The following is a 12,246-nucleotide window of genomic DNA, read 5'->3' on the forward strand; positions in this document are numbered from 1 at the left end:
AAGACGCTGGTTCTTGAGAACCACCATGGCCTTGGCAGTAGTTCAGCCACATCCTGGCCTCACAGCCTCCATCTCTCTTGGCTTCTCAACTCTAGGTCTACTTGTTTGACTTGACCTACAAGCAACGGCCATACACCTTCCTCTTGCCTAGAAAATGCCATTCCTCTGGGGGTAAGTTCTCTCTTACTGTGTTTGCTGAGGCCAGTTGGGGAACTTGGGCACCTGCCACCTCTGCTGAGAAGCTTGCCCTTTACTCTGGACTCTAGCTGCAGTGCTCCAAAAGGAGCAAATCTCTCAATGACTGTGTCACTACAGTAAGAAAATAATAAGAGGTCAGAGAGATCTGCCCAAGGGCATTGCATCACAGCCATTTTCACTTCCCTCTGAACAGATGTGTTCTTCCTGTGGCCTGGTTATTGAGAACCTTAGGTAGTTGCCCTTCCTCTGTTCATCCTAGCTCATTGACTTTTTCCTGGTGCCTACAGTTGATGCAGGCACTTCCTCAGCCCTCATTCCCTCCTCTACCCCAGCTAAGGGGAAGATTAAACTAAAGCTGTGTCCTCAGCCAGCCAGCAGAGGGCGCGCAGGCTTTTCTTTATGCTGTCGCCTGCTGGTCTTTTGGTCTCAGGAACTGGGTCTCACCCTAGGAGAATAGTCCCACAGTAGAACATCAGACCCTGTGATGGAAGCCAAAAGGCTATAGAGAAGAAAGTGGGAACTCCTCCTGAGTTATTTTTGTTACTTTCTCTCCATCCCTGCCAGAAGTCCAGAATGGCAAGATGTCCACCAACGGTGTGTCCAATGGTATGTCTAATGGCCTACATCTTCACAGCAATGGTTTCCGGCTGCCAGAGAATACAGGCCATGTCAGGTGAGGCCAGCTGACTTGTCCAATCTTCCATCCTCAATTACACCTATGGACTAGAGAAAAGGACATGTTCTGTTAACCTTCCTCCTGACCTGCAGCCAGGCATACATCCCAAAGGGTAGAGACTGGAGCAGAGAAACTTAGAGGGTGGCTAGTGGTCCCAGAGGTACCCATCATGCTGACACTGAAGCTCCATTTCCTTGGGAGCTGGAGTAGGGCCCAGGGCTAGCTGCCTGTTAGCACTGAGCACTCTCCAAAAAGAGATTCCCACAGAAATGGTCTTTCCCTATTACATTATTCTCTGTCCAGTTGATATTCGTACCTCTATCCTCTGCTAGGCCCTATGCTGGACTTTGGATATATATATAGATTCTCAAATTTTTTAGCTCTTGAGAGAAAAAGAATTCTCCACAGAGATCTATAGGAGAGACTAGGGTAGTTGTAAGGTTCAGCTCAGCATGAAGACACAGGTAGTGTCAGTTTCTGTCACGCCCAAGAGTATTATTTCTGCCCCTCTTATTTCCTGCCAACTCAGAGCGTTGGGAATTGTGCCTATTCCCTCTCATCATAATAGGTAAAAACCCAGGCCAGGAATAGGAATGGTCCCCTCTTCTAGATGACACTGCTGACTCTAGGGGCTAAGAAAGCTTTGTGGGCTTTAGGGTAGGATTTAAGACTTCCTGACGGCTGCCACACACTCCTTTGGCTAGTCTGCCTTCTTGACTCTCTTCCTCTTCAGCCCCCAAGTAGAGTTGCCCCCATATCTGGAACGCGTGAAGCAGCAAGCCAATGAGGCATTTGCCTGCCAGCAGTGGACCCAGGCCATTCAGCTTTACAGTAAGGCTGTGCAGAGGGCTCCTCACAATGCCATGCTCTACGGAAACCGAGCTGCTGCCTACATGAAGCGCAAGTGGTGAGTGAGCACTACAGAGAGGACTTGGCCAAAAAGGGATGAAGCAGCTGGACTGCAAGGCAATGGGCCTGATGGACCCATGTTGCCAAGGCATCCAGGAAAGGTGGCGGTAGCATCCTGCTACCTGTTAGGGTTTCTTGAGCCCAGCTTTCTCCTCCCTACCCCTAGGCTAAGGATAGGCAGGTACACCAAGTCTCGGGTCTCAAGCACCAAGGAAGCTCAACATGTTGCTTTGTTAGCAAGTGCTGTGGCCACTGAGGAAGTAGGAGTTGAGAGTTCATCCCAGTTGTTGGAGAACTGGATCTTAAATTGGTCTTTGAGGGAACAGTGGAATCTTGGAGGAAAATGAAGCGTTTGATAAATTGAGTTGGTACATGTCTAAAGTGACCCTGTAACCCTTTACTCTGGTGACTTGCTCTCTGTACTCTAGAACCACTAGACCGAGCACAAGTGAGGGCCAAGAGATCTGAGGCCAGTGTGGCTCATGCTACAAAATGATAGCAGGTCCAAGGAGCCCCCCATCTTTGGAGACCATCAGGGCCCCCAGCCCTTACGCCTGCAGCACCAGCAGGCAAGCAGGCAGGCAGACCCCATCCCCCAGCCAGGGCCAGGACTGGAGATGGATGGAGCTGGGCCCACAGCCATTTCTGCTCCGTCTGGCATCCGTCGGCTCTGCCCAGACAGACAGGCCAGCTGGTGTGCCATCGTCTGGCTGAAACTAGGCAGGCCTGGGGAAGCTTAAGAAACCCACCCAAGTCAGCAGGATTGTAAGTAGGGGGTAGGGAAGATGCCGTCCCTACAGGCCTTAGCTCAGGCATCAGGAGTTTGCCTAGGGCTCAGGTAGCACCTAAGTCTAGGAGCTGACCATTTTCGGGCCATCCTGAGGTATTTCACCTCTCTGTCCCAACAGTTGGGTAGAATGTGGAAGTCCTCACCAAGGCTCGAGACTGAGAGCTCAGTTTTATGCCTTTGTTCTTGTTAAAAGAGAGTGATGATTTTCTAGTCCATGTGTGCCCTCAAATTGTTCTCTGAGCTCCTATCAAATGCTACATACTAGGGACATGGAATTCTGTCACTCTGAGTTCCTGTGCCCCTGGGCACCCCGGCTTTATTAAGGAGATAAAGTCCATATTTCAGAATCAGGGAGGCAGGAACAGTGAGCCTGATGATCAGGTAAAGTGCTATTTAGGTTTGGTTGGTTTGGTTTGGTTTTTGAGACAGGTCTTGTTATATAGTTCAGGCTGGCTCTGAACTCACTATGTAGCCCAGGCTGGCCTGGAACTCATGGCAATACACCTGCCTCAGCCTCCCGGGTGCTGGGATTACAGGCATGTGCCACAACACCAGCCTAAAGTGCTGTTGGCATCAAGAAAAGTTGGGTCAAACCAGGCGTGGTGGTGCATACCTGTAATCCCAGCACTTGGGAGGCTGAGACAGGAGGATTGTTGCGAGTTTGAGACCAGCTTGGGCTACAAAGTGAGCTCAAGGCCAGCCTGAACTGCATAGCGAGACCCTGTCTCAAAAAGACCAAAAAAAGAAGAAAAGTTGGGTCAGATGTACAATAGTTAGACATGGTGGGGCACACCTGTGACCCCAGCACTCAGGGAGGCTGAGGCAAGAGAATTGAAAGTTAAAGCCTAGCCTGGGCAGTTAGCATCGTACCAAAAACCTGTCTCAAAATAAAATAAAAGAAGGGCTAGAGATATAGCTCAGTGCAAAGGCCCTGGGTTCAGTCCCCAACACTGCAGAAAGGAAAAGAGTAAAAGAAAGACAAGGTGTCTGAAAGAGCTTGAAGTGTGGGCAGACTCAGACAAGGAGATGAAGAGGAGGAGGGGCCGGTGGAAAGGACATTCCGGGGAGATGAAATGGTGTGAACAAAGGCGAGGGGGCTGGGGACTGACTAAAGAGCTTGCCTCAGAACAGCAAATCCATTTGGCTGGAGCAGAGGGCTGGGGACGGGACTGGCAGGAGATGAGTCTGTGAGGTAGCCTGGGGCCGGCCTGGGAAGGGCTTGGAATGCAGAGCGGTGGCGTTTGGCCTGGATTCAGTGCATGATGGGCAGCTACTGGAGAGTGTTGATGTAGGAGACGGACGTGTGGAGGGGCTGTCCTTTCGGGGACATTGATCTGGCAGTGTGTTTAGGATGGTGAGCCCTAGGGCCGGCCTGCTCTCTCCTCCCATCTCCACATGTTTGCCAGTGACCCCTAGAATGTCATACTCTGTCCCAGGCCAGTCTCCCCAGGGCTGCCATCTGCTTCCGGATGCAGCCCACCCTCTGGCTCCTGGCTGGTCTCTGGTCTGGCTCTCCCCAGGAGCTCAAAGGGGCACCTTGCAGGCAGTAATTGGGTTTCCAAACATCGCCTGCTCCTTCGTCATAGCCATTCATTCTGACGCAGCCCTTGCCATCAAAGTGGCCCTGTCTCCTGCCTGCCCCATGCTGCCGAGCTGCTGGTTCCTGGCCTGAGTATGGCTGCTTCAGGGCTGGGTGCTCCCTCTGAGTGCTGTAGGGAGAGAAGGGGCCGGAGGAGCCTTTCCATGTCAGGCATGTTTGGGCCATGCAAGGGGTTGTGAGCCTTGCCGTCGGCTCTGAGGAGTGCTGCTTATGGCCTCGCTCTGCCCAGCCCACCCAGCCCTGGAGGGGGAGAAAAAGAATATGCTTGTAAGAAGTGATTCTTGTGTTCTGACTGGCTTTCCACACAGGAGGTGAGGACAGGTCTCTGGGAGCTGGGGGTGCATGCCTCCTTTATTCTGGCCCAGAGTAGGAGAAGGAGGAGCTTGTCCTTTTATCTCCTCCCATTTATTTCTCCTCACCCCAAATGAAAAGCTCTCCCATTTCCCTCATCCATACTGTAGGTTGGAGAAGTGAGTGGGAATGACTGGGAGCGTTTGCAGCCCCCTCATCATCAGCTTCCAGAGAGCTGACTCTGCCAGACAGTCCGGCCCCATCCTCCAGCCCCAGGAGGTAGAGGCCACAGCTGCTGTGGATCAGTCAGCCAGGACAGAGGGGGGTCTGGCTGAGGGCTTGCTGCCTGCTGGTCAGACCCCGAGTCCCTGGCCTGGCACTTCTGGCTTCCCTAGACCACAGAACTGTCCTTGAGGGCCCCCTGCCTTGGACATGGCTTTGAAGGCCAGCAGGGGTATTTGAGGAGGTGGATGAAGGAAAAGAGGAGGAGGGCTTGGGGAGCCTGAGATGGGCAGGATGCCAGGCCTTCTGCTGCAGAGCTGCGGGTGCCTGGGTGAGTGGTGCACAGTTGCGGTCTGTGCCCAGCAGAGGGCAGCCTGACACCATTTTTGCCATCCCCAAGCCCTAAAGTTCTTGGCTTGCTCCTTAGTATACTCCCAGGAGGGAAGACTGGGTTGAACCAAGATTCTCTTCATTCCCTAAGTCCCCTCACCCTGAAATCTGTCAGAGGTGGGCTGGGTTGGCCACAGGAAGCAGAGGAGACTGAGTGGGTACCCCTTGCTTACCACTTGGCCCCACCTCCAAGTTGTACTCTCCTGCCTTCCCAGGGACGGTGACCACTATGATGCCCTGAGGGACTGCCTCAAGGCCATCTCCCTAAACCCCTGCCACCTGAAGGCACACTTCCGCCTGGCTCGCTGTCTCTTTGAGCTCAAGTATGTGGCTGAGGCCCTGGAGTGCCTGGACGACTTCAAAGGGAAGTTCCCGGAGCAGGCCCACAGCAGCGCTTGTGATGCCTTGGGTCGCGACATCACAGCCGCCCTCTTCTCCAAAAATGATGGTGGTGAGTGGACACTGAGGAAGGGTTACTGTCACTCACCTATTTCAATGCCACATGACCCTCTGGGGAGGACATGTTCTGGGTTTGGAGGGGCCTGAATTCAGATGCTATTCAGAAACCATGTGACCTTGAGTATCTCTGAGACTGTTTGCTCACCTGAAAAAGGAAAATGCTAACAGCTCCTATTGAGAGTTTCTGTTGAGGATTAGCTATAGCATGTTCAAAGCACCCGGTACAGAAGTAAACTCAGCCCAGTCAGGCCATGTGGCTCCAGCTGGGCTTTCCCACCCGCTCCCAGACAGGGCCATGGTAGCTCTACTGGGCTCAGAGGCAGGAGCTGATTGTTACCTTTGTTGGGGTCCCTGCAAGTGCAGCAGACAGCAGGACCGTGTGGTAGAAATGCCATCAGCTCTACCCGGCAGTGGCTGTGGGCACCACACAGCCTCTGAACCCACTGCTCACCTGCACAGGTCCTGCCCAGCTCATGACACTAGCATTGCAGAGCGAGCTGGGTCATGGTATTGTGGTCTGTAAATGTGGAAGGTGAGCTCACTGGAGGGAGACACAGATCCTCACCTCTCTCTCCTTTGAAATTTACTCACCATGGGATTAGTTCATTTGTCCAGTGAATAATTAGCAGACACCTGTCACGTAGCAGACATCGTGCTTGGTCCCAGGGATACAGCTGTGTCCCCATCAGATGTGATTTCACTGTTGGTGGAGTTCACAGCCCCCTGAAGAAACAAGCCCTGATGGAAAGACGGAAGGACAAGAGGCAGGGCGAGTGGCATCAATATACAGGAGAGGCTCGATAGCAGTCGGGCGCTCCTCAGGAAGAGACACACAAGTCAAAGTGAGAGGGATGCAGAGCATACAAGGTGGCGGTGGGAGGTGAATTGTCCTTGACCTAGGGATAAGCATGTCCAAGGGCTGCAAAGGAGGCAGGAACATGGCCTTTTCAGGAACGGAGCAGGCTAGCGTGATTCACCTGCCAATCAGTGCCACAGTTGGGATCTATAATAAAACTTCATCCTTACTGCCTTAAGAGCTATGAATTTGTCTATAAAAGCCACCATTCAGGCTCCCTGTGCTAGTGCCTCCCCCTGCCCTATCCTGCCTCTCTCATCCACACAAACATACCTAGAGCCTGTGCATCCCTGGGGCTTCCAGGTCATTACTTAAAGACTTGAGCCAGGACTCTCCCTGCATCAGAAGTCTCCTTTTAAACGTCCTTAAAAGATGGCAGAGCTCAATGCTGCATCTTGCCCACAACTTTTTCCCAGTTTACCAGAGTAAGAGTAGGGGCAGATAGCCTTATACTGCCAGTATTTGGGCTAGAAGAGGGTCACTGGGGGGCTGGGGGAAGGAGGGACAGGACTCTCACCTTTCTTTGACCTCTGCCCCCAGAGGAGAAGAAGGGAGCTGGTGGTGGTGGTCCTGTCCGTCTCCGAAGCACGAGCCGCAAGGACTCCATCTCAGAAGATGAGATGGTACTGCGAGAACGAAGCTACGACTACCAGTTCCGCTACTGTGGCCACTGCAACACCACCACGGATATCAAGGAGGCCAATTTCTTCGGCAGGTCTGAGGCCTTGAACAGAGGGAGGTTCCCAGCCCTGCTGGCAGGAGGAGTTTAGGGGATGGGACGGCAGTGAGGGCGTAGTGCTTTTAGAAAAGAACCTCAGCTCCCAGCTCTGCCGCCGTACTCTAGGGCAAGTGGCTCCACCTCTGTCCATCTCAGTTTCTTAACCTACAAAATAAAACCAGCCATTCCTGCTCATGGAGCCATAACAGCAACTAGTGCAGTAATCCAAGTGAAGCATCCGGTCCAGTGCCTGGGCCATTCCTCTATCCCTGCTCCTGCCATCTGTCTGCATATGCCAGACCTTGCTTTTTTTTATCTGGACGCTCAGAGGTTTGCTCTGCTAGAGGAGGATAAAGCAAGAGCCCTGAGAAGCTGGGAATTATTACCCATTGTATGCTCAGAACTGCACCCTGGGTACCAAGGGACAGAGTCCAGGTCTCAGCCCTCCTTTGTAGACATTTATATTTTCTTTGGCTAAGCAAGACGCATGAACATGAATCGGAACCCTCATCATTAGGATCTCCTCTAAATATTAGTGGTATGTGAAGGCCTGAGCTGTGGATGTACTGGATTTGAGTTCTGGGCCTAAGAGGCTTAGAATCGCTGAGGGAAGGCTTCGATGAGAGTGTTACTAGAAACTATAAGCTGCAAGATATAATCCTGGCCAGGTGTGGTGGCGCACACCTGTAATCCCAGCACTCGGGAGGCTGAGACAGGAGGATCGCCACAAGTTCGAGGCCAGGCTGATCTGCAAAGACTAAATAAATAAAGTATGTATTGAAGCTGTGATTGATATTTTTAAAAAGTCTAATCCTGGCACCGAGGAGGTTATAATGTACTTTGAGAGATGCAGTCTTGAAGGGACACAGGCAGTCACTGATCTGTAGCTAGCGTCTGCAGTATGGAGAGAGTCCCACGAGCTCCAAGCCAAGAGCAGACCCTGAGTGTGGGAACTGAGTGACTCCAGACTTCCTGCTCCCCCTTGCCCTAGGCCACACAGCCTTTACTTGAGGCTTTAGGGCAGTACCCCACCTGACCTCCCTGCATTTTGCCCCTCTGCCAGCAATGCTCAGTACATCGTCAGTGGCTCTGATGATGGCTCCTTCTTCATCTGGGAGAAAGAGACCACCAACCTTGTCCGCGTGCTCCAGGGGGATGAGTCCATTGTCAACTGTCTGCAGCCACACCCTAGCTACTGCTTCCTGGCCACCAGCGGCATTGACCCTGTTGTGCGACTCTGGAACCCCCGACCAGAGGTGAGAGAGTGGGCATGGTGGCTGAAGCTCGATGAAGGGGAGGGGAGGGGAGGGGAGGGACCTTGTGCAGGGCCTCCGGCAGAGCCTCTGAGGGCTGAGAAGAGAAGTGAGCCATGCAGAGCCTAGCAGTGCTGGGTGAGTAAGCTTTTGCCCTAGAGCCCAAAGCTGGGTCAAGGTGGGAGCCCTCAGGTCCTAGAAGTTGCAGATGCAGTGGGGAGTTCCGGGGGCCTTCGTGGACCAAGTCCTTGAGCCAGCTGCGAAGTTGAGAGGCCCAGACACAAGCAGGGGTGCAGGTGGCGGAGGGAGAACCAGGCCAGTGGTGGTCTGGAACCTCATGAGAAGGGTGCCTCCGAGGTCCCCTAGGACCCCTTCTCCTCATGCACCATTGCAGTGCGTCTGCCCAGAGGTGTTCAGAGGCCAGTCCCTCAGTCACAGGGAAATATACGAGCTGTGGAGTCTGATGGGCCCAGGCTTGAGTCCCACCCCTTCCCTCACTGCTTGTGAGACAACCATCTCTGTGCTGGAAATGGGGATGACAGCAGCACTCCAGAGGTTGCTGCAAAGAAAAAGAAGTGATACTTGTGAAGCCCCACCCAGAAGGACACTTAGGCTGCTCTGGCCCTCCACACTTGAGGTGTGGTAGCCCACGAGCCGCCTGAGGCCTCCCCTTCTCCTCTTCCCACTTCCTGCCAGAAGTCACAAGGTGGGTCTGCTTCCAGAGCTGATTTGCTTGGACTTGTAAAGAGAGGACCCTCCAGAGGCCTCCCTTGAGAGGAGAACGAAGGAGAGATAAAGGAAGGGCTGTTGGGAGTGCAACAGAATGGAGTGGGGGTGGAGCTGTACGTCCGTGCCCCTGCCTGTGTCTCAGTATGTGTGCGCCCACAGATACATGTACCTTGGCATGTCCCCCACGTACATCCTGTGGTGTTTTACCTTGTGTGCGCCCTGCCCATAGGTGCACAGCCTGGTGTGTGGAGTCACGTCTTGAACCCCCCCCACAGTACAGGTGTTCTCACCTGTGTCTCAGTACGTTTCTTCCCTTCCACCCATGAGCATCAGTGCTGTGCACATCCTCCGGTCGAGGTAGTTGGCTCTGTGTGTTTCCCTCCCCCTGCCCCTGTCCGCATGTACAAGAGGATGTGCCTCCCTTGTGTGTCCTGGGGTGCCTCACATTTCCCCCTCTCCGCACAGAGTGAAGACCTCACAGGCCGAGTTGTGGAGGACATGGAGGGCGCCTCTCAGGCCAACCAAAGGCGCATGAATGCGGACCCCTTGGAGGTGATGCTGCTCAACATGGGCTACCGGATCACAGGCCTGAGCAGTGGGGGCGCCGGGGCCTCTGACGATGAGGACAGCTCCGAGGGCCAGGTGCAGTGCCGGCCCAGCTAGACACTCCTTAGTCCCAGCCCCAGCCCAGTTGCTGGCTGGCCCTCCTCCCCGGACAGGAGGTCAGGGGGTTCTGTTTTGGATTGTCTTCCCACCCCACCCCCATTTTTTCATTTCCCCTGTTTTCTTTGTTAGTTTGGCATTGGGGGTGGGGGTTGCTGCAACTCGCTGGCTTTCAGACTCTTGGGCTGGTTGTCCCTTGACTGTCCCCAGCCCTGAGCAGAAGAGCAGGAGGGGAAGCCCCTCCATTTACCCCGCCTCCTGCTTCCACGTTCCTGGAGGGCTCTGGGCTGCCTCAGATCCCTTTCTGCCTCCATTAGAGAGGCAAGGGCTGATGCTGTCTTCAAGGACTGCCGTGCCCTTCAGTTGGCAGCAAGAAGGGGAACGGAACTCTCCGCTGGGAAAGGCCAGCCCTGGCCTGTTGCCGCTCTTGCTCTCTCACCTGCAGGGCTAGTGTCCCCTCCCGTGGGCTTCAGGGAAGGCTAGGGTGGAGGCAAAGAGAAGGACACGGGCAAGGCCAACCTACCTGCCTTAGCGGCGGGGGAGCCTCATTGCCCCCTCCTAGGCACCAGCCCTGGTCCTGGGGCTGCACTCCCTGGCCACCCCTAGAGGCTCTGCCTTTCCTGAGGTACCTGGCAGGGGCTGGGGCGCCGCACCACACCACACCCACCCATGCAGCCACTTCTGCACCATGGCCACTCCGGCCACTCGGGCGCTCCTCGGCCTCACTGTGACCTTTTTGCCAGAGCTCCCGGCCAGGCCAACGCTGCTGAGGTGGCGCTTCCTGCTAAGGGCCCTTCTCTGCCCTCTCTGCCCTCTCTGCCCTCTCTGCCTTCCTTTCCACCCTGTGTGCTGAGCCGCCACAAAGACCAAAGAAGTGATGGCTTTCTTCTGTCCCCTGCTGCTCTGGGGGGGAGGGGGGTGGGAAAGTCCCTAGCTCAGCCCTGCCTCCTTAGCAGCCCCAAGCTTTACACTGGATGCAGCGGTCACCCGCCACCAAGCCTCCCTCTCCCTCTGCCCCCTTGGCTCCTGCTCAGGAGCTGCTCTGGGTAGTTGATTCATCCTCCCTTCCCTCTCCCTCCCCCTTCCCCTCTGTGCTTCCTTGGCTCCAGCCCTCCAGCTGCAGCCTCTGGGGAGAAGCAGCCTCCCTTCTCTCCCTCCCTTCCTCCCTCCCTCTCAGCCCCTGTCTCTGCCAGGTGCCTCCTCTCAGTCAGGCTTCAGAGCAGCCCTGGAGACAGGAGGGCCATGTTAAAAGCTTTTTCACAGTTTTAAGAAGACGAGGGGGGTGAGGCTAGTGGTGGGGGGTCTGGCACCATCTCATTGCTTTAATCCCAGCGACACAGGTGGCAGCTTCTCCCCCTTCCTGCCCACCCCAGTCCCACTTCCCACCCCTCTCTTCTAGCTTGGTAATGAAGTATATTTATTGGTGAAGGAAACAGCTGCTGCTGCTTCTCCTGCTGCTGGGACTTGCTCCCCTGTCTCTTCTCCATGACCTTTCTCTAACCAGAGAGGGGGGAGCGGGAGTACTGGGACTAGGCCCTGGGACATAAGAACCAGCTAGGGCCCCTTTGCTTTCCTGTGTTCAAGCCACCCGCCATTTCCCCCCTCCCTGTCTCCTGCTCCCACCCCGGCCTGCCCAGCCTGGGCCTTGCAGTGTGGAGAGACACATAAGCCTTACTGTCCTCTGGGGGCAGGAGCCGAGCCTTTTTGTTGCTCTGCTCCCAGGAGAGTGAGGGTGACGCAATTGATTAAAACCATTTTGTTCTAGTTGTGGCTGGTGGCATTTGTGGGGTGCAGATGGGTCTTGGGACCAAAGTGAGGGTACCTCGTCCTTCCCCTTTGTAGCTCCGTGAACTTGAGTAGCTGCCCTCCACAGGCAGAATGAGGTCTGCCTTGTAAGGTCACTGTGAGCAGTGGCCACTCAGCCCAGCAGGGCAGAGCACAAAGCCCAGCACTGGTGGCTGTGATTGGCAATAATCAGCTTTCACTCTGGCTTTCTTTTCTATAAAACAAGAGGCTTACAGTCTTAGTGGCTTTTCAAACTTTTAAAATCAGAACCCATATAAGAAATATACTTTTCACACTCTGACCTGCTTACACATACACACATAATGGCAGAATTTTACACAATAATACTTAACCCTGCCACATGCAATGTGCTCTGTTTACCTTTCTGTTTTATTGGAGGGAAGAATGCTGCCTACTCAGTTGATTTCACAATCTGTGGTTTTTTTCTTGTGTCCTGGGCTATCAGATCATCTCTTAGACTAGGGCTTTCCAAACTTTCTCAGCTCAGAACACCATTAGCAATGCAGTAACTTTTTCTTCGTCACCCAAAGCCAAAAGAAATGCTCAGGTCAATTTACTAAGTAGTTAAACCCAATTCACTTAATAAGTACTTATATCCTAATGAGTTAGTTGCTAGTTAAAAAATGATACACATAAACTGGAAGAAACAATACCTTATTCTTAAATAACAATTACTGATGGGGGTG

General features: G+C 53.9%; 1 protein-coding gene across 2 annotated transcripts in view; it reads left to right on the forward strand.

Annotated features, from left to right (window-relative positions):
• Window positions 1-11,518, forward strand: part of Wdtc1 (WD and tetratricopeptide repeats 1) — a 61,706-nt gene extending 50,188 nt beyond the window's left edge. The window contains exons 10-16 of one of the 2 annotated variants that reach the window (XM_005394898.2): window positions 96-171; window positions 766-871; window positions 1,608-1,781; window positions 5,292-5,527; window positions 6,932-7,106; window positions 8,173-8,365; window positions 9,557-11,518. In XM_005394898.2, coding sequence (XP_005394955.1) covers window positions 96-171; window positions 766-871; window positions 1,608-1,781; window positions 5,292-5,527; window positions 6,932-7,106; window positions 8,173-8,365; window positions 9,557-9,754 — 1,158 coding nt within the window. In that variant the 3' untranslated portion in view covers window positions 9,755-11,518. Of the gene's footprint in view, window positions 1-95; window positions 172-762; window positions 872-1,607; window positions 1,782-5,291; window positions 5,528-6,931; window positions 7,107-8,172; window positions 8,366-9,556 lie in introns of both variants that reach the window. The other variant, XM_005394896.2, reaches the window with a different exon arrangement.
• The last annotated feature ends 728 nt before the right edge of the window (window positions 11,519-12,246 follow it).

The sequence above is a fragment of the Chinchilla lanigera genome, unplaced genomic scaffold (assembly GCF_000276665.1).
Source record: "Chinchilla lanigera isolate Chin_1 unplaced genomic scaffold, ChiLan1.0 scaffold00051, whole genome shotgun sequence".
Lineage (NCBI taxonomy): Eukaryota > Metazoa > Chordata > Mammalia > Rodentia > Chinchillidae > Chinchilla > Chinchilla lanigera.